Below are 26,383 nucleotides of genomic sequence, written 5' to 3'. Positions count from 1 at the left end.
AAAGTAGCTCCTAATTTTCTTGTTTCTTCTCTATAACTAGAAATTCTCTCTGTCTCTCCTGTGTTGATTTTGTCTCATCAGGATATAACCAAATTCTCTGTTCACAGTAAGGATCCACACCATTTTTAAAGTAAATCCTCATAACAGAACTCAAATCTTGTTCAAAACCAAAATTAACATAACATTGTTTTATCCTTGTGTTTGACTATGTAAGTATGATTTACATGCATAACAAAACAGTGGTTGCAAATTACACACACACATTTTCTTATGCATCATGTCACAAATATACTATGTTAGTCCAAATAAGTGCTTTAGTCCAATTAACCTTTTTCCTTTATTTCTATGTATTCCAATGGACATATTTTGCAAACACATTACAGTAATTTCTGAACAGAATAATGGCAAATGATGCCTAGATGGCTCATCTGTTCTGCCTTCTTTACTTCTGGGTGCAATACCACAAAATTTAGTTCTTTTTTAATTCACATCTCTAAATTTGGGATCCTCCAAAATTTCTTCAATCTATTACTGTTTTGTCTCAACAACTTCTAAAGGGAGGCTATTCCATTCATCTACTACCATATCCATTGATTTTTCTAATTCAGCAGTTTCCTTTTTTACCCCTTGGGCTTCCAGCTCAACTGGAACCAGGGTGAAGTCTGACACCTTGAGTTTTTATTTGCAACTACCCAAGGGAGTATGTATTAGGGCTCTCTAGGGACAGACCTTAGACTCAATTGCAGCAAATCGACAAAGATCTGATTATGGATATACAAAAATTGGGAAAGAAAGGAGAGGTGCTGTTGCTGGGTGATTTCAACCTGCCAGACGCACACTAGAAAGTTCTGTCTGCGGAATCGGAAAGAAGTAGAGAGATTGTCGTTTCCTTTCAAGGGACTCTGCTCAGACAAATGGTGATAGAACCCACGAGGGAAAAAGCGATACTGGATCTGGTACTCACAAATGGTGACAGTGTCTCTAATGTCCGAGTTGGGGCCCACCTGGGGAAGTAGCAATCATCATACAGTTTGGTTCAATATAACAGTCAGAGGAGGATGGCCACACAAAACTTAAAGTCCTGGATTTCAGATGTGCGGACTATCAAATATGTAGTTCTCCCCTCCTATCCTGTTGTACAAGTAAGTCAGTTTATTTATCATCCTAAATATATCGGTTATTGTAAAGCTACCTGCAATTTTTAACTGTAAATCGCCTAGAAACCATGTATAGGCGATTTAACAAATTTTAAATAAACTTGTAAATTTTTAAACTTGTACCTGAAGAAAGAGCTGATTGAATGGGAAGACATAAGGGAAGTGGAAAAACAGTGGTCCAAGTTGAAAAGTGCAATAAATAGAGCTACTGACCTTTATGTGAAGAAAATAAATAAAAACCAAGATAAAGAGGAAACCGATACAGTTCTCCAAAATAGTGACGGAAAAAATAAAGGCAAAAGAATTGATGTTCATATTTTAAAAACTCAAGAAGAGGAGTATAAAGGAATATCTATGAAACTGAAAGTCAAGAGAGAGATAACGTCTGGCGAAAGCGGAAGAGCAAATAGCTATAAATATAAGAAAGGGAGACAAATTTTTTTTCAGATATATTAGTGTAAGGAGGAAGTCAAAAAATGGAATTATGAGACTGAAAGAAGGTATGAACCATTATGTGGAGAGTGATGAGGAAAAAGCAAATGTGCTAATAAACAAATACTTCTGTTCGGTGTTCATAGAAGAAAAACATGGAGAAGGACCACAATTGGTTAGCAAAGTTAAAATGAGAATGGAGTGGATACTGCACCGTTCACGGAAGAAAGTGTTTATAAACAACTTGAAAAGTTGAAGGTGGACAAAGCTATGGGACTGGACGGGATCCATCCCAGGGTTTGAAGGAGTTCTGAGAAGTTCTGGTGGGTCCTCTTAAAGGTGGAACTCCTCTCGTATGAGGAAAGACTAAAATGGCTAGAGCTCTTCAGCTTGGAAAAGAGGCGGCTGAGGGGAGATGTGATTGAAGTCTACAAAATCCTGAGTGGAGTAGAACGGTTACAAGTGGATCGATTTTCACTTCATCAAAAATTTCAAAGACTAGGGGACACTCGATGAAGTTACAGGGAAATACTTTTAAAACCAATAGGAGGAAATTTTTCATTCTGAGAATAGTTAAGCTCTGGAATGCGTTGCCAGAGGATGTGGTAAGAGCGGATAGCGTAACTGGTTTTAAGAGAGGTTTGGACAAGTTCCTGAAGGAAAAGTCCATAGTCTGTTATTGAGAGAGACATGGGGGAAGCCACTGCTTGCCCTGTATCGGTAGCATGGAATGTTGCTACTCCTTGGGTTTTGCCCAGGTACTGGTGATGTGGATTGGCCACCGTGAGAACAGGCTACTGGGCTTGATGGACCGTTGGTCTAACCCAGTAGGGCTATTCTTATGTTCTTATTTGTTCAATAAATCTTTAGAGATGGGAGAGGTTCCACGGGACTGGAGAAGAGCGGTCCCTTTTCACAAAAGTGGTTGCAGAGATGAAGCAGGAAACTACAGGCCAGTAAGCCTCACTTCAGTTATTGGAAAAATAATAGAAACATTGCTCAAGGAAAGGATAGTGAAATTCTTAGAATCTAATGGATTACTTAAAAATATGGATCCAAGTATTAGAATAATAATAAAAGAAAATATATGTATTAATTACAAGAACAGCACAGGAGACAATGATGGAAAACCCCCAACAGCCTAAACTTAAACTGTAGGAAGAGCTATTGGACCAATCACCACTCCCCCTCCCCCTTCCTTGGCCGAAATAAATTCCAACAATTGCTTTGGTTCAAAAAATAAAAAGTGTTTTCCTTGTAATGAAACACAGCATTTTGCTGGAAATTTCAAAATGAAGGATGCACCAGGGCCAGAGCTCTGGGTTTATAAAGCAGAAATTATTTTTGCCTCTTCTGTGTCACTTGAGTAATATCCAGAAAGATCTGAATTGACGAACCAAAGAACTTATCATTCATGTGTCTGAAGTAAAGTCTAAATATTAAGGGCTCCTTTTACGAAGGTGTGCTAGTGTTTTAGCACATGCTAACCCCGCACTACACAGAAAATACTAACGCCAGCTCTATGGAGGTGTTAGCGTCTAGCGCACATGCTAAAAACGCTAGCACACCTTCATAAAAGGAGCCTTAAGTCTCTGCCATGCTCCAAGGCAAACGTCACTAAGAGAGTAATCCTTTCCGTGACTACTTCCAGGAATTCTCCAAAAAATCTGTTAAATTCATTCCTCCCTTCACCATTTCTCCCATTTCAACAGGAGTGGAACAATCCTGTTTCTTCCCTGGAGATATATATATTGAGCCCTGGTGATAGGCAGCAAATTATCTTGCAGAATCATTAAAATTTCTTTCAGATATTTGCGCACCATCTCAAGTGGAGATAATACTGGAGATTTAGGAAAATTTAATAGTCTTAAGTTGTTTCTTCTCTGTTTATTTTCCATATATTCAAGTTTTTTTTGAATAAAAGATCTTTCTTTAATAATCTCTATTTCTACCTTCTTTATTTGAGTAATCTGTTCTTCGTGTCTTTTTATTTCATCTCCCTGTTCTTTTAACATTCTCTCATGGACCTCAACCTGAGAATTGACAGAAACAATCCGCCTGTACCTTAGTCATCGCCTTTTGGAAGTTAGAGTCCATGATTTCTATAGCCCTCCACAGTTCCTCTAGATTCACTACTGTTGGCTTAGTCTGTCCAAATTGAACATTGTTATTCACAGAAGTTTTTCCTGCCTCTGTTTTGAGAGCCAGTGTCTGGGCTCCAGTGGGGATTTCTTCCTCCATTGCTTCTCCTCCAGGGCTAAACAGCAATCCACCTTCTTGGGTAAGCTGTTCAGCCACTCTCTCTGAAGGGTTTCTTCCTGGTTGGGCAGGACTTCACCCCTGAATAGGGCTTAGGGAAACCCGATCATCACTGAGGTTTGCCAAATTTGGCATTCTTCCCAGAGTTAGGGGCGTCTCCTTTAGCTGGCGAGTGAATCCTCCATCTAGCATCATCTGCATCAAGTTCTTGGAGGTCCCGGTTACCGGAGGAGTCAGCCAGGTAGCTCACATGATCCTCACACAGACCTTTGATCTGATACAGTATGAATTCTTATGAATTCATTTAACACTTTTTATAGAATAAAACAATCATACAGTCTAATTATACCAACAGAACTTATAATACATATGCATGATTTAACTCCCTAAACATTTCTCACCTAGATCCCCATCCCATGATCCCTTCCTGCCCCGTTCCATTCCCAAAGGATTATTAGCGAGGTCTTGGATAAATCACTCTGACACCAAGCAGAATAGTCAAATATATTATTTATTTGATTCGATTTCTATCCCATCCTCATGGGAGCTCAGAACGGGTTACAAGCCAACATTCACGGAAGTTATATTGGACATTACATTTGGCGATACAATACAGTCGCAAAAGGGCAAGGCTGGGTAGTACAGTAACTTGAGGACAGTCATAGGAAATTCCTGGAGGGGCATTACAGAAGATTAGACCAGGGGGTCGCCAGCTGGTGGTTATTGGGAGAGAGATCAGAGGGAACTGTTTGCAGTTAGACCTTTAGTTGAAGAAAAAGGCCTTCACTGCTCTTCAGAAGTTTGAGATGCAGTGACCAGAATTGCAAACAATATTTGAGGTACAATCGCACCTTGGAGTGATGCAAAATAATAATAATCTCAGTTTTGTTCTCTATTTCCTAATGCCAATTGGCATAATGTATCAATTGGTAATAGGTAAAAAAAATTCCCAGCAACTGTTATGAATTAAGTGTAGCACACAGAAAGGGATCAACGTACGCCTACAAAAGTGTGCACGCCAATAGAACTGGGGACAGATGATTCTTTATTCACTAAAAAGACCCGACACTGCCAGTGTTTCAGCTCTTGGTCTGCATCAGGGGTCTCTTAAGATGTGATGATAAACAGTCTAAATTAACATCGGGCCTACTTTTGTAAAGAATGTGTATGACAGACATCTTAAGAGACCCCTGATGCAGGCCAAGAGCCAAAACACTGATAGTGTCTTCATATATTTTCTTATGTTGGGTTTGCTTACTGGTCAGCAGTTGAGTAGTTGTATAGGTATGGTTGAATGTAATCAAATGTTGTTGTTTGGTAGTGTAGCCAGGAGTTCCGGTGGTGAGCAGAGTATCTTTTTGCATAAAGATTAGGTCTAGGATGTGGCCCACAGAGAGTCGTTGAAAGGACCTTTTGCTTGAAGCCTAGATCTAATAGTGAAATGATGAGGTCTGCTGGGGACAATGCTTCTTTCAGTGTCACATTCTCGGCAGATTAAACTTTTGCTTACCTCTTGAATTTTTTGTTATGTTGAGAATGATTACCACATCTGCAATCCCATGGATTTCTTGATTATGGTTCCTAATATCAGCATTTATATATTTAAGGCTAAGCTATTCTCTTTTAATCTGTGAGGTTTTTTTCTACCTCAGGCTTCAGTCAAAACCAGGAATCCAACCCAACCTAGGATCACAGCAGAAAAATTAAATGTGAAAAATCAGTTACCGTATTTGCCGGCGTATAAGACGACTGGGCGTATAAGATGACCCCCCAACTTTTACAGTTAAAATATAGAGTTTGTTATATACTCGCCGTATAAGACTACCCCTTCTTCCGCACACCTTCTCTACCACCCCGGGTGCAGCACAGCCGGCCAGGTCCCCTTACTTTTGTGGCACTTCCCCGACCGACCGACAACAGCCCCGGTCCGACAAACCTCCCTGCCCTTAACCGCGAATCTAAATTACCTTCTTACAGTTGCTGTAAGAAGGTAATTTAGATTCGCGGCTACAGGGCAGGGAGGATTGTCGGACCCGGGCTGTTATCGGTCGGTCGGGGAAGTGCCACAAAAGTAAGGGAACCTGGCCGGCTGTGCTGCAACCGGGGCGGGGCGGGCCGCTCCTCTCCCTTGGTAGCCACTCGAACCGCGAGGCTACTCTCCTTCTCCTTATCTGCCCTGCCTGCAGCACAGAGCCGAACGGAAGTCTTCCCGACGTCAGCGCTGACGTCGGAGGGAGGGAGGGCTTTGTTTAAGCTTTGTTTAAGCCCTCCCTCCCCTCCGACGTCAGCGCTGACGTCGGGAAGACTTCCGTTCGGCTCTGTGCTGCAAGCAGAGAAGGTAGGGAGAAGAAGAGCCGCGTACATCCAGAAGACTGAGTACATCCAGCCCCGCGACCCTCGGAGGCGTCCCCATGGGATCCCCGCGACCCTAGGGGGCGTCCCCACGGGATCCCCGCGACCCTAGGGGCGTCCCCGTGCTGCTCTCTAATTTAAAGTAAGGGCATGTAAACAGTACCCGGCGTATAAGACGACCCCCGACTTTGGGGAGGATTTTAAGGTACTGAAAAGTCGTCTTATACGCCGGCAAATACGGTATATTTGGTTTTCATATGTATAATACATTTTTCTTTCTTATATGTTACAGATAATGAAGAGGATACCAAAATGGATATCAAAATGGAAATAGAAGAAAATCAATTAAATGAAGGTGACCTTCAACTTTTTTTTTTTAATGAAGAGACATTTGGTTGGATAGATAGGGTGCTTCATTCTCAAATACAGTGGTACCTTGGAATCCGAACTTAATCCGTTCCCGAACTGAGTTCGAGTTCCAAAACGTTCGAGTTCTAAGACAATTTTTCCCATTGAAAATAATAGAAACTGGGTTAATCTGTTCCTGGGTCCCACAAACTCAGATTGACAGCACAATAGAATCACTTTGATCTTTTATTTTATTTATTTACTAGTGTTTAAGCCTGTTAGATTAATGGGTGCTAGATGTCTCCTGCTTTTGAACTTGGGCAGGGGCAGAGGCAGAGCCGGGGCGGGAGGGAGTGACGGTAGGAGAGCAATTTCAAAGCCTCAGCAGTGGCGGCTCCTTGACCAATCCGCGCTTACAACGTCCCCACACTCGCGGTCTGGCTGGCTCCCCCACCAAAGCCCTTCGCAGCGGCAGCCCCTCCCGCATCCGTCCCCGCGTCCCAAGCCTCTCCGAAGGCCGACTCCCACGAAAATGGTACCCCTCTGTCCAAAGCCGCGGCGTCAACCTCTCTCAAGACACATTTCAAATCTGACATATTGTAATCACAAAACAGAAAATAAAATTATTTTTCGTACCTTTTGTTGTCTGGTCATTATTCATACCATGTAGGGGTCCCAGGCTATGGTTGGCTTTTGATAACTGGCTTGCCAGGGCCCCTTCTTTCTTCTTCCCTCCCTTCATCCCGGCAGCTGAAGACAGGCACCTCCCCCCAGTGGTCTGAGACAGGAGGGAGCATCCACAATGCGCAGATAGTGTTAGGAGAGGGTCTGAGGGCAAAGAGGGGCTCAACAGCCCACAACCACCTTTCCTTCCCTCCCTCCATCAGGTGCAGTGCAGCTCCACCAATGTTAAAAGGAGCCGCGTCGAAATCGGAGGCCTGCCACTGCCATAGCATGTTCCCCTCTGCCTTGGTCCCGCCCCTTCTCTGACATATGGGACCGCGGCAGAGGGAACGTGTTACAGTGGCGGCAGGGCTCCAATTTCAAAGCAGCTCCTTTTAACATAGGCGGAGCTAAACTGTACCTGATGGAGGAAGGGAAGGAACGATGGGGCAAATTTCGGCAACGACAGGAATTGTTTGGCGGGCCAAGCACCGTGAAACTTTGTTTCTTTAGGCAGCCCCGGTTGTTTATTTGGATCCGGCCGCCAGCCGTGAGAGCCGGGTGAGGAAGGCCGCCGCAGCCTCGCGGCTAGGTAGGGGGACAACAATGGCGCTTATGCTCAAGCCCCCGCCGCAGCTCCTCTCTCGATCCTGGTGCGGTTCGAGAGAGGAGTCGTGGCGGTGGCTTGAACATAAGCGCAATTGTTGTCCCCCTACTTAGCCGTGAGGCTGCAGCTGGGTTTCCATGGCAACCCGATCGCGGATCTCAGTGTAGGGCCAGGTCTGGCGGCACCGTGTAGGGCGGAGGCGGGACCTCAGCACTGCACCGCGCTGGCCCCCAGGAACTCGAGGCCGGCTGCGGACATGCCTGGCGTGGCATGGTGCAGGAGGAACAGTGATCGGTGGCGCGAGGTGGAGAGCAGGTGATGACAGTGATTGGTGGCGCGAGGTGGAGAGTAGGTGATGACGTAAAACGCGCGCATGTGCACTCGTGTTTTCGCGACGGATCAGGGATCACGTTTTTTTTAGTGCGCATGCGCGGCCTAGCATTTTATTATATTAGATTAATTTTTTTACAGTCTAGCCATGAGATTTTGCTACTTTTACATGCAAGCCATCCCCCACGCAGCTAGAAGTTTCTAGAGCAGCCCTTTAAAGGCAAGTGCCTCCTATTTTTTATTGTGTTTTGCTCTCTCAGATGGGGAAGGGCAGAAATGAAACAGAATAGGAAAACCTTGCAATGTAAAAAAGGAAGAAAAATAAGAAACCTCCCCTCCAAGCAATTTGACAGATTTTCAGCCCGAGAGGTGGAATAAAGGTACAGCCAAAAAAAATAAAGATCGGACATCGGAAGTGCTTCAAAACAAACAGGGAGAATGGAGGGGGTGGGGGTTAGAGATTGCCGGGGCATCTGGGGGGGTTTCTGGAGACAGGAGGAGAAGGCATGGCGAGAAGGGGCTGGAAGAGCCCGATTGTCAGCTGCAAGGAGGGCCCCAGCCCCAGCAGTTCCAGTCTCCCTCTCCACCCCACCCCCCACAAAACTTTTAGCTTCCCCACTTCTCCGGCAGCATGGCTTACACAGGAGATCAGAGGGGGCAACTATTATCGGCGAACTAGCATCTGCCACTTTTCATTTCTCCTTCGCCGCCCGCAAAACAGCACAGAGGAGATGGCTTTTCCCCATGTGTACAGGCAATCGGGAGCTACTGAGGAGTTTCGCAGAAAGGAAGTACCGAAATCTGCCAGTTCTCGCTCCTCTACTGTATTCTGGGTTCTCTCACAAGTTCGGATTCCAAAGCAGCTTTCGGATTCCAAGACAAAATTTACTAAAAAAAAAAAAAAAAAAAAGTTTAGATTCCAAGTTAGAAACATAGAAACATAGAAAGTGACGACAGATAAGGGCCAAGGCCCATCAAGTCTGCCCACACCAATGACCCTCCCCTACCTTCCTTTGCGAAGAGAACCCACCATTCGATCCCATTTAGCTTTAAAATCAGGCACACTGCTGGCCTCAATCACCTGTATCGGAAGACCATTCCATCGATCCACCACCCTCTCGGTGAAGAAGTATTTCCTGGTGTCGCCATGCAATGTCCCTCCCCTGATTTTCCATGGATGCCCTCGTGTTGACGTGGGTTCCTTGAAGAAGAAGATATCCTCCCCCACCTCGATACGGCACGTGAGGTATTTGAATGTTTCGATCATGTCCCCCCTCTCCCTGCGTTCCTCCAGGGAGTAGAGCTGCAATTTATTCAGCCGTTCCTCATACAGGAGATCCCTGAGCCCTGTGACCATCCGTGTGGCCATTCGCTGGACCGATTCAAGTCTCAGCACATCTTTGCGGTAATGTGGTCTCCAGAATTGTACACAGATGGGGTCTCACCATGGACCTATACAATGGCATTATGACTTCGGGCTTACGGCTAACGAAACTCCTGCGTATGCAACCTATGATTTGTCTGGCTTTAGATGAAGCTTTCTCCACCTGAGTAGCAGTCTTCATGTCCTCACTGATGATTACCCCTAAGTCTCGTTCTGCTACAGTTGTTCAAGTTCTGGGGCGCTCGGATTCCGAGGTACCACTGTATAGTACTGAACACTTGCAGAAATAAGAAATATAGCATTTAGACCTAAAGCCAAGAACTAGAAGGCCTTGAGCATGCACAGATGCTCAAGGCCCAGCACAAGGAAGAGGGAAGATCTTCGGGCACCTGCACCAGCATGTCCTGTGCGTTGGTACTGGTGCCGGTGCCAGATAGGAGTAAGAGAATGTGTTTGGGTGGGTGGGGGCCAGATTGCGCTGGGGGGAGGGATGCCGGGGTGGGTGGGTGGAGCAGCTCCGGTGGCCTCGATGGGAGGGGAGTAAGGTAGAGCAGCGCCGGTGGCCATGGGAAGTGGGGAAGGAGGTGAAACGAATCAAGCGAGTTTCCCTTACATCCTATGGGGAAACGCGCTTTGATATACGAGTAAATTGGTTTACGAGCATGCTTCTGGAACAAATTATGCTCATAAACCAAGGTTCCATTGTTTTGATATTTGTGAAGATAGCCTGTATGCAATGAATTGATGCTCCTGATCCATTTCCAGTGGATAGCTATAGATTTAGATGTCATATTTTGGTACCAATTGCCACTACTGTTGGTGATCTTTGCAGAAAGACCATAGGTTGGAAAGGTATGCAGATTAAATTATCTTCTAACTTCTTGAAGTTATTCCTCTATAACAGGGGTGTCAAAGTCCCTCCTCGAGGGCCGCAATCCAGTCGGGTTTTTAGGATTTCCCCAATGAATATGCATGAGATCTATTAGCATACAATGAAAGCAGTGCATGCAAATAGATCTCATACATATTTATTGGGGAAATCCTGAAAACCCGATTGGATTGCGGCCCTCGAAGAGGGACTTTGACACCCCTGCTCTACAACAAGGTAGTGCAAAGAAGCTGTTTCTGCCAGACCTCTGCTATAGGTGAACAGGCTGCGTTTATGCAAGTATTGCATAGAGTCAAAAGGAATTAGACTGCTGCAGTACCACCTCCCCACCTTGACCAATTTAATGTGTCTTCATGAATTGCAATTAATGTACAGTCCTAGTTAAAACTGACAAATACTTTGTAAACCAATTTCTCATTAAATTCAGGTAGTTTTGCATTGCTTTACAGTTCTTGCACGAACACTGTTAGAGGCAAGATGTCTAATTAGTGTGTGAATGGGCCAAGAATGCTTGCCAGCTGTTTAGCATCCCTGAACAGTATGCTCTAAAAGCTTACTGCATTTGAGTTCCCTTTTCATTTCATTCCTGTGGCACAAATATTTAATGCAGATCATCCCAACACGATAAGTTCAGGACAGAGACTCAATTTTTCAAGCCTAAGCATTGTTGAAAGAGATTTTTGTTTGTTTGGCTTTAAAGATAAAGGTGGTCCCCTTTATGCAAATGCCAAGTCACAAACAACTAATTGGAGCTACTATTGTGCCACAGTTACTTGGCATTTATTAGCAAGCTGGTTTGCTTTTGTCTTTCCAAATCATCTTTAGCTTACACCTTTTTTTGTATTCCTGTATTTTTTGTATTTACTGTTTTCCTGTCTTCATGGATGGTATTTATTTATTATTGATTTTTTTTTCCCTGGAAAACACACATTGAGAGATTTCAGTTTACAATTCTATGTCTATATTTTTATCTATTGTGCTCTTTTAAATTTCTCTCTTTTTACTAAATAAGTGATTTAATATGGCATGTATCTTCCCCCTGTTACTAAGAACAGGTATGGAACATAACTTTCTGTATCCTTTCTTACTAGTGTTTCTAGTAAAAGTCACAGATGTCTTATTTATTTATTTCAGCTAGTAACTTCTTACACACTAGTTGGGGGCATTTTTTTCCTATTATAGGTATGTGCTTAAATGACTTGTTGCCGATATGGCTGAGTTACCAATATTTAAAAAAGGATTTTTAAAGCAACTGGAATTCTGCCATCCTTTGTTATAATGGCATGTGCCAATTAACATAGATGTTTTCAAATTGTTTTATATACTTAACACGTAATAGTGAATAGTTTGCTTATTGGAAAATTTAAACATTAAGTTCAACTTACTATAATAGCAACAATGAATATTGCATGACGGTGCACATTCAGAAAGAGAAATTGGGTACTTTCCTTCTTCCTCAACAACTCTCCAGTTAGCTTGTAGAGTACCACAAGGTACTGTCCTTACATCATTATTATTTACTATTTTCTTAAGCCACTTGACAATACTTATCCTAGGATCTGGGCAATTTTTTTTTTTCTATGCAGACCTCATAATTTTAATACAGTACAAGGGGCATTTTTGATATGTCATCCAAATCCAAGTTTGGACATTTTACGGAACACCAACAAAATCCAGTAGCAAATAACCATTTTGGAAACAGAAAAATATCTATTCCTAGTTCCGGTGACGTCGCTGAGAGAGTGGTCAGGTAGATATCGAGCTCTGGCTGACTCTTGTGTGATTAGGTATTATTTGCTTTCTTACCGTGAAAAACATTCCACTTGATAGCAGATAGAATTCTAAAACATAGTGGAGATTATGGCAGGCAAAAAATCACATCCACACTTACAAGAGTTTGCTTTTCGCACAGGTGGGTCTTCTGAGCCAGAAGTTGACAATATGGCAGCGGGCTTGGAGGAAGGCGATCAGATCAGCTGAAATACTATGCTGGCCGATGCTTGCTTACCATCAGAATTGGAAGTCACTTTGGCTAGTAAAGACTATCTCCATCACTGGATGTTGGACATTAAGGCCTCTTTGACTGTGCTTAAAAGTGAGCTTAAAGAAAACATTGAACGCCTGCATAAAAAGATGGGCCAGCAATTGAATGATTTTGAAGAGCAAGTTTTCTCTCATGATCAGGAAACTGCTAGCTTGCAGAAACATTGCGAACAGCTAGATGCTACAACTGAGGACTTGGTATTGAAAATTGAAGACAGTGAAAATAGAGCACACCGCAACAATCTACAGGCACGAGGGGTGCTGGAACACATGGCGGAGCGAGATATGGCCGCACTCTTGCAGTCAGTTTGTCATTAGTTTTTGAAAGCTGTAGATCCAGAGATGGACTGGAATTTGAGTGAGTCCATAGGGTTCTGGGGCTCCAACAAGCTGGGAGACCTTAGGATATAGTAGCTTGCTTTCTTAGATTTCCATAGAAAAAACAGATTTTGCAAGCCGCCCGGAAGATTTGACATATTACAGTGGAGGGAGCCAAGGTTCAATTGTTTGCAGATATTTCTTCTATCACCCTGCACCTATGGAGGGAGTGCCAAGGAGTCACCCACTGTCTCAAAGATCACAATATTTGTTATAAGTGGCACTATCCTTTCGGATTATCCTTTGTGGTGGACAATAAACTACATCGGGTGTCCTCGCATAGGAGGCGCAATAATTATTTGTTTGTGCCAAACTATGGTCTAGTGAGGAGGAGAAGACAGTGTTATGGCCAACCGGGCCTTAATCTGCGAGGCCTTCGGGCCAACATTGGCACCATATGGATCAGAAGCGACGCTTATAGTGCCATCCAGAGCAGCAAGCTGGATCACTGGAAGATTCTGATGGGTCATCTTGAGTCTTTTGCTCTCTTAAGAGTTGGATTGAACTTTTTTCTTTGCTTTTGGAAATATCTTTGTGACTCAACCTGAAGTCTGGCCCTATTTTTTAGTGGCCATGTTTTCTCTGGAGTTGGGAAATTGGGTGGAGGGAGGGTGAACAGCAGGGGGGATGGGTTGGGTGTGTGGATGGGTTCAATGTGTGGCTGACGAGTGTGAGTGTAGAAGTGTGCTACAGGCTGCGGTGGGGGCGTCTGTATTGGATTGGATGGTGGAAGGCTCTGGGGAAAAAAGTGGATTGTACCCGACTTGAGATATATCCTCACATTTTCAAACTTGTTTATCTTTATTTATCTTCCCCCAGGAAGTGCCAAGTCTCTTTCAAAGAAGAAGAGAGGACCCGATTATCAGTTGGTTTTGTTCAAGAGACTCACTTGCTCCCAAATTGTGAAAAATATTTTGCTCACAAGAAATACTCGCAAATTTATTTTGCCACCAACAGGGTTAGGTCTAAAACAAACGGGGTGGCCATACTTTTTGTTAACTCTTTCCCATGAAGTAGAGGATATAGTGTGGGGCAAGGAGGGTCAATATCCTCTGTTAAAAGTGCACTTGGGAAGGAAATTATATAACTTTTTGAACCTGTATGCCCCCAATTCTGAACAGGGTGCCTTTTCCCAGAAACTTAGTGACCTTCTCCGAGCTTGGGCGGAAGGGACATTGATAGTGGGGGGGGGGGGGGGGGAATTTTAATTTAACCCTTAATACTGAGTGGGATAATTCCTCTTGAACTGTCTCTTATGGTAGGAGAGATAGGAAACAACTGTTTTGGTTTCTAGAAGCATGGGATCTAGTTGGTTCCAACATCCCTTAGATAGGAACTATACTTACTATTCTGAACCCTATGCCACCTACTCTAGAATAGATTTATGGCTTTTGGGTAAGGATCTCCTTCCATTTGTGGACATTTGTCTATTGCCAGTAGAACCTGGTCAGATCACGCTCCCATTAGTTTTTCTGCACTGTACCTTCAAAGGAAGAGAGGGACTCTAAATTAGAGAGTTGCGTGGGGACAGAAATCCCACCTGTCCCCAACTGTCCCCGCCAAAATCCCACCCGTCCCCACCATTCCCTGCAGGGAATCCCTTTGTCCCCGCAAGGAATCCCCTCCGTCCCCGCCCGCCCCTAGAAACTTCTGAAATAGTTTTTCCATTTAATTATGCTACTGAATTAAAGGCTCTGGTAGAGACCCATTTACAAATAAGCAAAGACACTTTATTAATTTGGAAATATTAATTGGGAAGAATACATACTTTGTAAATGGGTTTCTACTGGAGCCTCTAATGTAAATATAAAATATAAATACTCAGCTGATGAGAACCCCCAAGCTTTCAGCTGAGGACTTCCTTGGCAGTTGGCCAGGGGTCCCTTTTGCCAAGCTTGGCGGGCAGCAGTAGTGTCCCTGAGTCACAGATGCTGGCACCTCAGTGGCTCATGGATGTTGCCAGCGACTGCTGTGTTTGGTGGAGGGGAGTTCTGGCCGTCTCTAGAGGAGGTCCTCTGCTGGTGGTGCATGGGGATCCCCACCAGTCACAGCAAGGGTCAGCAAGTACTTCAACACTGTAGAAATAAAACCAGAAATGCATTTCCTTTTCTTTTGAACACAATACAAAGACATCTGCTATATACATTTCCCAAAACTAACATATTTTAGTCAATAAATTCTGTTTTTTACCTTTGTTGTCTGGAGACTTATTTTTCCATAAAGTTGGTCCTAGTTTCTTTTTTCCGCTTTCCCATCTTCTGTAAATTCTTCTGTTGCTGTCCATTGGTTCCTCCTACCATGATCCAGCATTTATCCCTTTCTCATCTTTCGCCCCTGCCCACCAGCCCCATGCCCAACATTTCTCCTTCTATCACCCCTCTCCAGCACCATGCCACATCTCTCCCTCCATTCCCTTCACCACTATGTTCAACATTCTTCCCTCTTGCATCCATTTCAATCTGTCCACTGTTCACTTTCCACCACAATATTTCTCCCTCTCATCTGTACCTCACTCTCTCTCTATGACTAAAAATTCAGCTTTCTTCCATTCCCCATGTACACAGCCATCTCTTTCCTTCTCACTGACACACCCATGCCCAATTCGCCCTTTCTATTTCCTCCCCCACCTCAGCATCTCTTTCCCTCCCAAGTTCATGCCTTCTGTGTCCATAAACGCATTCCCTCCCCCACCTCAGCATCTCTTTCCCTCCCTTCCTCCTTCCTCTCTCCCAAGTTCATGCCTTGTGTCCAAAAACGCACTCCCTCCCCCACCTCAGCATCTCTTTTCCTCCATCCTCTCTCCCAAGTTCATGCCTTGTGTCTAAAAATGCACTCTCTCCCCCTTTTAGTGTTCCGTGTTTGCCTCCCATGTTCGACCTCCTTCTGTCCCTCATTTGCCTCCCACATTCGACCCTTTCTGTGTCCTGCATTTGCCTCCCACGTTTGTGTCTAGCTCTCATCTGCCAGCAACTTTCTCATCCAAATGGAGCTCGAGCTGCGAGGCTTGTCTTCTATTTCCTGTCTTCCCTGCAGCAGCACACATAGCCGACCGGAAGTCTTCCCTCTCTAGTGTATTTCTTCAGACTTGTACTTGCAGCATAACGGGATCTGATGCTTTTTTTCCTGCTTTAACAAGGGAGAGTGTGGCGCAGTGGTTAAAGCTACAGCCTCAGCACCCTGGAGTTGTGGGTTCAAACCCAAGCTGCTCCTTCTGACCCTGGGCAAGTCACTTAATCCCCCCCATTTCCCTAGGTACATTAGATAGATTGTGAGCCCACCAGGACAGACAGGGAAAATGCTTGAGTACCTGAATAAGCTCATGTAAACTGTTCTGAGCTCTCCTGGGAGAACAGTATAGAAAATTGAATAAATAAATTTTAAAAACAGTGTTTAGACAACTTTTCTGACAGTGAAGATCACGGTTCTTCATATTTTGAATTGGTCTAAAGATTATAAGTATTTCATAAGAACGCTCTTAGGGACAGGAAAGCCCATCCCCAGCCCATCTTAAACCGATTTGCCGTATATGGGATATTGACTGTGGAAGTCTGCCCCAGTACCAGCCTTAGTTCTTCATTTTATACCATTCATTTTCTAATTAAAGATCCTTTGTGTTCACACACTCCTTTTTTTATTTTTATTTTTTTATTCCATCATTGTTTTCATCTCCACCATCTCTCTCAGGAGGGCATTTCAGATATCAACTACCTTTTCCTTAAAAAAAAAATTTACTGACATTACTCCTAAGTTTACCACCCCATAACCTCAATTCAAGCTCTCTAGTTTTTTCATTTTCCCTTCTCGGGAAAATATTTTATTCTAGCTTACCGTATTTTTCACTCCATAAGACGCATTAGAGGAGAAAAACATTCTGAATCAAAATACTCCCTGCCAGGCTCTGCACCCTGACCCCCCTCTGGTGGTCTACTGCTAGGACAGGGCAGGCAGGCCTAGTGGCAGTCAGGCAGGCCTAGCGACCTAGTGACAGGCAGGGCCCCCCAACCTGAAGCAAGCAGGCAGGCAGGGCCCCCCACCCGGAGGTAGGCAGGATACCCCCCTTACCTTAACTCCTCCGGCGGTCCAGTTCTGTAGAGCAGGAGCTTTCAGCCTCCTGCCCTTCTCTCCTGCTTTCTCTCTCTGAGTGGCAGCGGCAGAGCAGCAAGCAGGCAGGTGCGAGTTTCTCGCTTCCTGCCTTGTCCCACGCCGCTCTGTGAATGGCTCTCCCAGTTCTCTATCTGCCTGTATGCTTTCCTTCCTGATCTCTCTCTCCCCTTCCTCTCTGATGTTGTCCTCCTTCTTGTTCTCCTTCTGCTCTCTGATGCGCTCCTTCTTGCTGTCCCTCTTATCTCTGATCTCTTTCTACTACTACTTATCATTTCTATAGCGCTGCTAGACATATGCAGCGCTGTACATTTTAAAAAATGCAAGAGACAGCCCCTGCTCAGTAGAGCTTACAAACTAATCAACGGAGAAACAGAACAAGTAAGGGGTTAGGGAGTTTCTCAGGTAGGCAAACTGCTCTCTCCTCTCCTTCTCTAATACTCCTCCTTTTCTTCTGTTCTCCTCCTCCTTCACCATCCCCTTCTCTTTGTCCTTTCTTTCTCTGTTTCTCTCCTCCTCCTGCCATGTCTCTCTTCTCCGATTCTCTCCTCCTTCTACCTTCACCCTCTGATGCTCACCTCTCCTGACTCCCCCTCTGGTGCTACCTAACGCGTGGTCGGCACCCATTGGCTGCTCTACGCGAGACCTGCCAGCAGCCAAATCCAATGGGAAGCAGCCATTTGTTGGAGGCTCGAGTCGGGGGGTCAGCACCAGGAGCTGCGCCGCGCTTTTAATGGCTGGTGCTTCCGCTTAGAAAGAATCCTGCTCCTCTTTCAAAACTGCCATGCTCTGGCTCAGAGCCCCTGGCCAAGGCGATGGTGATGTCGTGGATTGACAGCTCGTCTGCAGTTTGAAGTGGTTAATTGTGGCCATACTGGTGGCAGCGGGACGCGTGGAGCCAGCCCAGTATTTTAAGGAGCAGTTTGAGGATGGAGGTAAGGAGGCAGCGTCACTTCACATGCCTGGTACCCTGCACGAGTTCACTTACTCACAGAGCGGCACGGGACAAGGCAGGAAGCAAGAAATTTGCACCTGCCTGCTTGCCGCTCTTCCGCTGCCGCTTGGGGAGAGAAAGCAGGAGAGAAGGGCAGGAGGCTGAAAGCTCCTGCCCTACAGCGCTGGACCACCATTCACAGAGCGGCAAGGCAGTAAGCGAAAAACTCGCGCCGCCTTCTTGCCGCTCCAACTCTGCCGCTGCCTGGGGAGAAAGCCGGATGGAAGGGCAGGAGGCTGAAATGAAGGGGGGGGGTATTCGCTCCATAAGAAGCACCCTTATTTCCACCCACTTTTTGGGGGGAAAAAAGTGCATCTTATAGAGCAAAAAATACAGTAATACCTTGCAAGTATTTAAATGTCTGCATCATATCTCCCGTCCTTCCTCTCTTCTAGAGTATATATACTGTATATTCAGGTCTTCCAGTCTCTTCTTGTATGTCTTTTGGCAAAAGCTCCATTCCATTTTCATTGCCTTCCTCTAGACCACTTCAGATCTTTCTTGTATCCTTAGCCAGATAACATCCAAAACTAAACACAATTCTCCCAAGTGGGGCCTCAGCAACGAGTTGTACAGGGGCATCAACACCTCCTTTCTTATGCCTCTCTCTATATAGCCTAGCATCTTTCTGGCTACAGCCACTGTTTTGTTGCCTTAAGATCCTCAGATACTCTCACCCCAAGGTCCCTCTCCCCTCCTAGCATATACAGCTCCCTCAGAAGTCAAAGCCCCACCAGCAAAAGAAACTCAGTGTGCGAACCACTCCCTCCTTGCGCTACTTCTGCCAACACCAGAACTTCTTGCACATGCTCAGTTTGTGGAAGAACTGAGCATGCTTGGCAAATCCTGGTTTCGGAGTAGAAGAATGTATTCCCCTCCAGTCCACTTGTATATCCCCCCTCCCAAAAAAAAAAATAATTGGAGAGCTGGCTCTACCCAGATTTGCATATATTAGTCTAAAAACAAAATTCAACAAGGCATGTAGTCCTCCAGATCCAGACAGAGTTGCATGCCTGTCTTTAAACAACACCCCGCCACCACCCCGTCCAAAAAAAGAAAAGCTGTATTTTGGTGACAACCTCCAATCATAATTTTTTTTTCTCATACAAGTTTACAAGTTCTGTTTTGTATTTCATTAATTTACAGCATTTTGCTTGATTACCTTCCTCTAGATAGGTTGTTTAATCATCCTTTGTAGTCATGCTATTTGCAGGATAGCTAACCCACAGCTGTCCTGCTGTAAAAACTTTGTAATTTTTTTCTCAGTTTATATAGGCCGCCGCGTGAGCGGACTACTGGGCGTGATGGACCTCTGGTCTGACCCAGCAGAGGCACTGCTTATGTTCTTATATACTTTGGTGTATTTTTTTCTTAATCTCATACATGCTACTTTAATTTTCTATTGTTTCATGCAGAAATAATTGTATTTCAATGGTGTAACATTTCTAGAAATATTTTGAAATTTATAATTCATGGTGGTTTTGTGATCTGTTTACACAGATACAGAGTTTCAAGAAGCCATCAAGAGAAGCCTTAAGGAAATGTGAAAGAGGGAGCACATCTATGCTTGGCATCAGACAGTCGATTGCCTTCTAACTCAGTGGACAAAATTTGCTTTAGAAATGTTGCTTTATACATGTTATGTTTGTCATCTAAATTTTTTTTTGTTCTTTTAAGCTTCTGAATATTTGTGTTACAGTGCAAAGAAACTGTAATATAAAAATAAAATATTTAAACAACTATTTACAATTGACTGTTTCTTCAGAAAAAGGGGAAGGGGTAGAGATAACATAGAACAACCTTTCAATGAACAGAGTAACAAAATTCCGAAAAGCATGGGAGAAGCACAGAGGATCCTTATTCCTGGGTTAAAAAAAAAGTCAGAGGTAGAGAGCTGCACGGGAACGGGGATGACGGGAATCCCGCGGGACCCGCGGGGATCCCGCGGGTTCCCCCTTTGGGTCACGGGGATCCCGTGGGGACGCCTCCGAGGGTCGCGGGGTTCCTGCGGGGTTGGATCGCAGCGGGGTTGGTCGAGCCGCGAGGGTAGTCTCCTTCTCCTTACCTGCCCTGTCGCAGCACACATCCGAACGGAAATCTTCCCGATGTCAGCGCTGACGTCGGAGGGAGGGCTTAAGCAAAGCCCTCCCTTCCTCCGACGTCAGCGCTGACATCAGGAAGACTTCCGGTCGGCTGTGTGCGGCAGGGCAGGTAGGAAGAAGGCAATGGCGTACGAAAGAGGGGGGAGGGGGCGGATCGCCCCGGAGAATGTGCACAGCCGGTCAGATCCCCCGATCGACCGACAACAGGCCCGGCCGACAAATCTCCCTGCCCTGTAGCCGCGAATCTAAATTACCTCTTACAGCAGCTTCACTACTCCAGCTGCTGTAAGAAGGTAATTTAGATTCGCGGCTACAGGACAGGGAGATTTGTCGGCCGGGCCTGTTCTGTTGTCGGTCGGGTGCAAAAGCGCCACAAAGGTGGAGGCAGGGAGGGAGGAAAGGTGGAGTGGAGAAGAAAAGACGCTTAAGGGGGGAGAAGGCCGCTGAAAGTACTGGGGAAGACAAAGGGGTGGAAAAGAACGCTGAAAGGACATGGGGTAAACGGGAGAAAGGGGGGGAAGGACCCTGAAAGCACTGGGGAAGACAAAGGGGTGGAGAATGCCACTGAAAGGACATGGGGAAGACAGAGAGGGGAGAAGGATGCTGCCTGACAGGACATGGGAAAGATGGTGGGGGAGAAGGACACTGAAAGGAAATGGGGAAGAGGGAATGGGAAGAAGACGCTGGCAGGGAAGAAGACAGAGGTGCCAGACTATGGGGGGAGCGGAGGGAAAAAGATGGGTGCCAGACCAATTTGGGAGGGGGGAGAAAGGGAGAGGCACAGTAACAGAGCAAATGGAAGACACAGAGAGAAGAGAGGCAGTGGATGGAAGGAATTGAATGAGAACATGAAGAAAGCAGAAACCAGGCAATAAAGGTAGGAAAAAAATTATTATTATTATTTTTTTTTGCTTAAGGATAAAGTAGTATATTAGTTGTGTTGATAAAAATTTATAAACATTAGAGGCTCTGGTAGAAACCCGTTTACAAAGTATGTATTCTTCCCAATTAATATTTCCAAATTAATAAAGTCTTTTTGCTTATTTTTAAATGGGTTTCTACCAGAGCCTTTAATTCAGTAGCATAATTAAATGAAATAACTATTTCTGTAGTTTATAGGGACAGGCGGGGACGTAGGGGATTCCTCGCGGGGACGGGTGGGGACGGAGGGGATTCCTCGCAGGGACGGGTGGGGACGGAGGGATTCCTCGCGGGGACGGGTGGGACTTTGGTGGGGACGGGTGGGATTTCTGTCCCCGCGCAACTCTCTAGTCAGAGGCCAGTTAGCATCTGAAATAATGCAGTAAGTGGTGAAAATTAAAAGACTAGATTCATTCATCTTTATATTTGTTATAACTTGCCCCCTCTTCTATCAAGCTACACTAGAGATTTTTAGCGTCTGAGAATTTACCTCGCCAGCCCAGCTAAAAATCTCTAGCGCAGCTTGATAAAAGCCAGCCTTAGCTTTTTATTACATGAGGTTAAGCCTAATTTGTATGGCCAGTGTCATATTAGATGTCTAAAAGCCTCAGAGAATTTAACTAGTATCTGAAATATTGTATGAGCTGTATAAATATGAGTAAGCAAGAAAAAATGAGTTTGTGCTCACCAAGGGGCTTGTCTGGTGTGCAGGAGGGTTTCCCGGGCTGCAGGATCAACATTGCTGATGTGGGGGTAGAGCCATGAGTGCCTTGATTCAGAAATATATCCATGTTGGTAAGAGGAGAGACACTCCAGGGTTTGTGGGATTGACTCTGGTGAAGAACATTGGCTTTGAGGTGGCTTGGCACAGATGGCAGATGCAGCAGTGAGGTCCGGTGCCACAGCAGAAAGCTTGGATTTCACTGGCACAAGTTGCATTGGCATGAGGCAACATGGGACAGGCAGGAGCAGATGCCCCAAATGTTTTCTGTGCTGAGAAGTGTACAAACGAGTCTGGGCTAGGCAGACAGTGAAAGGAGCATAGGAATACCTTAGTTCTTAGGATTAAATGGTACAAATCTCACATAGGGGTATAAAAATCCAGGCGGGAGTGAACATAAAACTTTCCTCTGATTGGAGAAAAGCTAAGAAAGCAAACTGAAAATAAAAATATTTTTTTCCAGAGATGGGAAGTTAGCTCTGTCAAGCAAGGACTGTCTAGCATGTTTTGTGTACAGTACTGCAGGAATAAGTTGTGGTTGTGGCTTCCAGTCGCACATCGTATAATGTACAAATTGTTTGCTCACCTCTAAATCTCTGATATCTAAAACCCCAGCTTTTACTTATAAAGTATTGATTCCTTATACTTCATCTAGATTACTGGGGTCGAATGACCAACACTTATTAATCATTCCCTCCCTTAAAATTATTAACACACGACGGCAATCCATCTTTTCCGTTACAGCTCCTCAAACATGGAATCTCCTTCCAATTTACTTAAGAGAAGAAAACAATTTGGAAAAATTTAAAAGCAAACTCAAGAGTTTTCTTTTTAAAGATGCATTCAATGACTAAATGAATTGCTTAGGAATTTCATTTTATCTTTATATTTTTTGAGAGTTTTTCTCCTTCCCCTTCCTATTGTTCTTTACCTTAATTGTCTTTCTTTTTTTATTAATCAGATTGTATTTCTTTCCTATTCTTTCCTTGTTTTATTAGGTTTGTAAAGTTGGATTTTATTATGTTTTGTAGATTTAGTCATTTTGTTAGCTATGTTTGTTTCCCCTAACTCTGTAATTTTATCAATTTGTTCATCGCTTAGAATTTGGAATAGGCGATTAATCAAATTTTATAATAAACTTGAAACTTGAAGAGAGGGAGACTGGAGAGGGGTGACGGAGGAATTAAACTGTGTAGGTAAAAAGGCTGATATGAGAGAAGGAGAAAAAAAGGTGAAATTGAAGTACACTTCTCCCTCTGTATTCGCAGTTTTGGCACTCGCGGTTTCAGGTATTCGCGATTTTTTGTAGGCTGGCTCTGCCCCCCCCCCCCCAATTACAACATGATTAAAGTTCCTTTCTTTTTGCTGTACTGTAAAAAAAAAAAATGTAATGTTTACCAACATTCACTCTGCTTCCATGCTTTCTCCCACAAAATCGAAGCTTCAAATCTTTCACCCTAAAAATTGCTGGTTCCCAGCATGCACATAGAAAAACACTGCTTCCCTGCATGCATGGAGAAAATCGCTATTACCCAGAAAATCGCTGCTTGCCTGCTAAAAGCTTTGGGAATCGCTGCTTGCCTGATAAAAACCCTAAAAGCTGCCAAAAGCTTTGTGAATCGCTGCTTGCCTGCCAAAAGCACTAACATAACCAAAATTGTGAATTTTAATAGTAATAATAGTGGCCATTTCCAAAAACCACGAATAACAGCTGAAAAGTTATTCGCAGTTTTAATAAAAACGCTGGCTGTTACAAAAAACCACGAATAACATATAAAAAGTTATTCAGGCTTTTTCCATATTCGCGACTATGTTCCGCCTGCATCCACTGCGAATACGGAGGGAGAAGTGTATTAATGTCAGAGATAGATGGAGTAGAGAAAGGGAAGAAAAAAGGGAGCATGAAGAAACAAATTGGCAATGAGATTCTTGAAAAAGACTTAGGAGATAAATCAACAAGGGGAAATGTAAAAGAGACGAGGACAACCTAATTGGAAAGAGAAAATGATAAAAGAATTAAGACCCCATTTTATCAAGCTGCATTTGGATTTTTTATCGTTGGCTGCTGCGGTAAAAGCTCCGACGTTCATAGAATTACGCAGCGGCCAGCGATAAAAAGCCCCCATAATGTGGCTTGATAAAAGAGGGCCTAAATATGTCAGTTTTGAAATTTTGCATTTCTTGTATTGTACTCAGTGAAAGAATAAAAACATTCCTATTTACAGAATCTAGTTTCTTGGGGGGTTTTGTTTTGGGGGGGGTTTTTTTTGCATATTTGTTTATAATTTTCAATCTCTTGGCCCTTTTACAAAGCCATGCGCTATTTTTAGTGCATGGTTTTCCCACATGCTGAGGCCACTTTTAGTGCAGATGTAAAATGGCTATAATTTGCTTTTTCCTTAATGACTGTGTGCTAATTTTTAAATTAGTACATGGCCATGAGTATTCACCGCCACCTATTTTCTAGGTGGTAAGGATTCCCGTGCTAATCCTGTACTAATTGGTCAGTGCGCACCAAAGTCCATGTGCTAACTGATTAGTTCAGGGCACACCTGTAGCCCACACACCAAAAAATATATATATATTTTTTAGTGCATGGGAAGCACGGGATGCCTGAGAATGTTCTATGGTGGTGCCTGTTTCACATGTCATAAGCATGCACTAGCTTAGTAAAAAGACCACTTATTCTTTATAAGGTGATGTGTTCTCCTTCTTTTAACAAGTAGGCTATGTGTTGGAATCCATGTAGCAGTCTAGCTTGCTCTTTCCCCAGCTGGAGATGTACTGATGTTAAGAATACTTGCAATGCTGACTTTTCATACTTAGGGTTTTTTTATTTAAAAAAAAAAAAATTAATTTATATTTTATTGCAATTTTAACATAATATACAGGATAACTCTTGCTTAAGAAAACCAGAAAGAAATATCATAAGAAATTATGGCAAGATTAAACAATTTGCAAAGTTAAGGCACTCAACATATTTCTTCCTTAGACCACATCAATGGTGGGGGGGGGGGGTCCTAATAGAGTGGAGAAATTCAAATCTCAAATAAACATAATAAGGGGGGGGTTCCTAATAGAGTGAAGAGAAATTCAAATCTCAAATAAACATAATAAGGAATAGGCTTAACAGCGGGGTCCCTTTTAATTAAACAGCTATTCTATGATTGCTAAGCTTTCCCGGCTTCCAACTTCTTCAAATCCAGAATGTCCTGTAACTTCAGGTGAAACAAAAACATATTTGACTCCCAGATATTTTACCATGCATTTGCATGGATACACCAAAAGAAACATTGCACCCAAGGTTACTGTTTCAGTTATAGCCAGGAACAATTTCCTTCGCTCCTGTGTTTGTCTAGTGACATCAGGGAAAACCCAAACTTTTTTCCCATGAAACAAAGTTTGAGAGATTCAGAAATATAATCTTAAAATTGCATTAACATCTTGTTCAAAAGCAAAAGAAACTAATAAAGTATCTCTCTCAGGGATATCAGATAGTGTGGTTTCAAGCAAATCAGTAATATTTAAAGGTTCTCTTGGACTTGAACTCAATTCTGCCTCTGGTGCTATGCCCATTTTTTTCTTCAAAGGTAGATGATATATACAATTCATAGGCGGAATATTTTTAGGGGAAAACCTTAGGACTTCAAACAAATATCTTTTCAACATTTCTATATGTGTTACTCCCAGATACTTTGGAAAATTCAAAAAGCAGATATTAAGTTTGCTGTTATAATTTTTCTGATTATTCAACTTTCCTATTAAGCAAATTTTTATCTTTAACCAATTCAGTCATTAAAGATTGAAAATCATCCACCTTTTCTTTGACATTTTGTAATTCCAAGGAAAACTCTTCTTTTATATTATTTAAAGTTTTCCCCAAACCGATCACAGTACTCACAAGAGCTTTGACCTCCTGGGAAGACTTAATAACCAACTTGTTCAGCTTTACAAGAGCTTCCCAAATTCTGTCGAGTCACCACCTCTGGTCTCATTGGCTGAGAGCCTGCCTCCAGGCTAGCTTCCAGATCTCCCTGCTCGTGCTGATTTCTGATGGTATCAGCCCCTTGGATCGGAGTCTCCTTAGCGAGATTAACTGCCCGGGGCTCCCCGAACTGGTCCATGAGTGGAGCAGGTCATGGTGGAGGAAGAGCTTCAGGAGGGGAGAGGGAAACCTCTAAGTCTAAGCCTTCAGCTTCTCTTTGTGCCAAAAATAACACAGACTGTCCTCCTAATTCAAAACAGGGATTCACGGTGACTGCGGTGACCTCCAATATTGATCGCTGTGCTGGGGTAGACATCCTCACCGCTGAGGGGTCGGGTCGGAGTCTCCCATTGCACTTCGAGTGTGGCATCACGGCTCAAAAAGTAACTTTTTCAGAACTTCTGGAGATCGCATTGGAGACATCGGCACCATGCTGCCACCGTCTTGGACCTCCTTTGTTTATTTAAATTTGATATACCACCCAGTCTAAGTGGGTATAGCCAGTTTACATGCAGCATAAATAATAGTCACAAAAAAAATATAGAGGAAAAGAACTTTATCTTCAAATAGGAAAGCATAGGTCAAAATTCATGTAGAGAACACACAGCCAACCTTTATTACATGTAAACTCATCTACATCAGCTGCAGAATCCCGTCTGATCTACAATGTGAGATAAAAAGATGAGTTTTCAATAACTTCATACATTTTTAAAGATT

General features: G+C 43.7%; 1 protein-coding gene across 2 annotated transcripts in view; it reads left to right on the top strand.

Annotated features, from left to right (window-relative positions):
• The window catches only part of ZNF451 (zinc finger protein 451), a 173,239-nt gene extending 153,553 nt beyond the window's left edge, over window positions 1-19,686 (top strand). For both annotated transcript variants that reach the window (XM_033936433.1, XM_033936434.1), the window contains exons 13-14: window positions 6,493-6,555; window positions 19,438-19,686. In XM_033936433.1, the coding sequence (XP_033792324.1) occupies window positions 6,493-6,555; window positions 19,438-19,484 (110 nt within the window). In that variant the 3' untranslated portion in view covers window positions 19,485-19,686. The remainder of the gene's footprint in view (window positions 1-6,492; window positions 6,556-19,437) is intronic.
• Window positions 19,687-26,383: the final 6,697 nt, after the last annotated feature.

This window comes from Geotrypetes seraphini, chromosome 3 (assembly GCF_902459505.1).
Source record: "Geotrypetes seraphini chromosome 3, aGeoSer1.1, whole genome shotgun sequence".
NCBI lineage: Eukaryota > Metazoa > Chordata > Amphibia > Gymnophiona > Dermophiidae > Geotrypetes > Geotrypetes seraphini.
The sequence above is the reverse complement of the archived record's forward strand: the minus strand, read 5'-3'. Positions and strand labels throughout refer to the sequence as shown.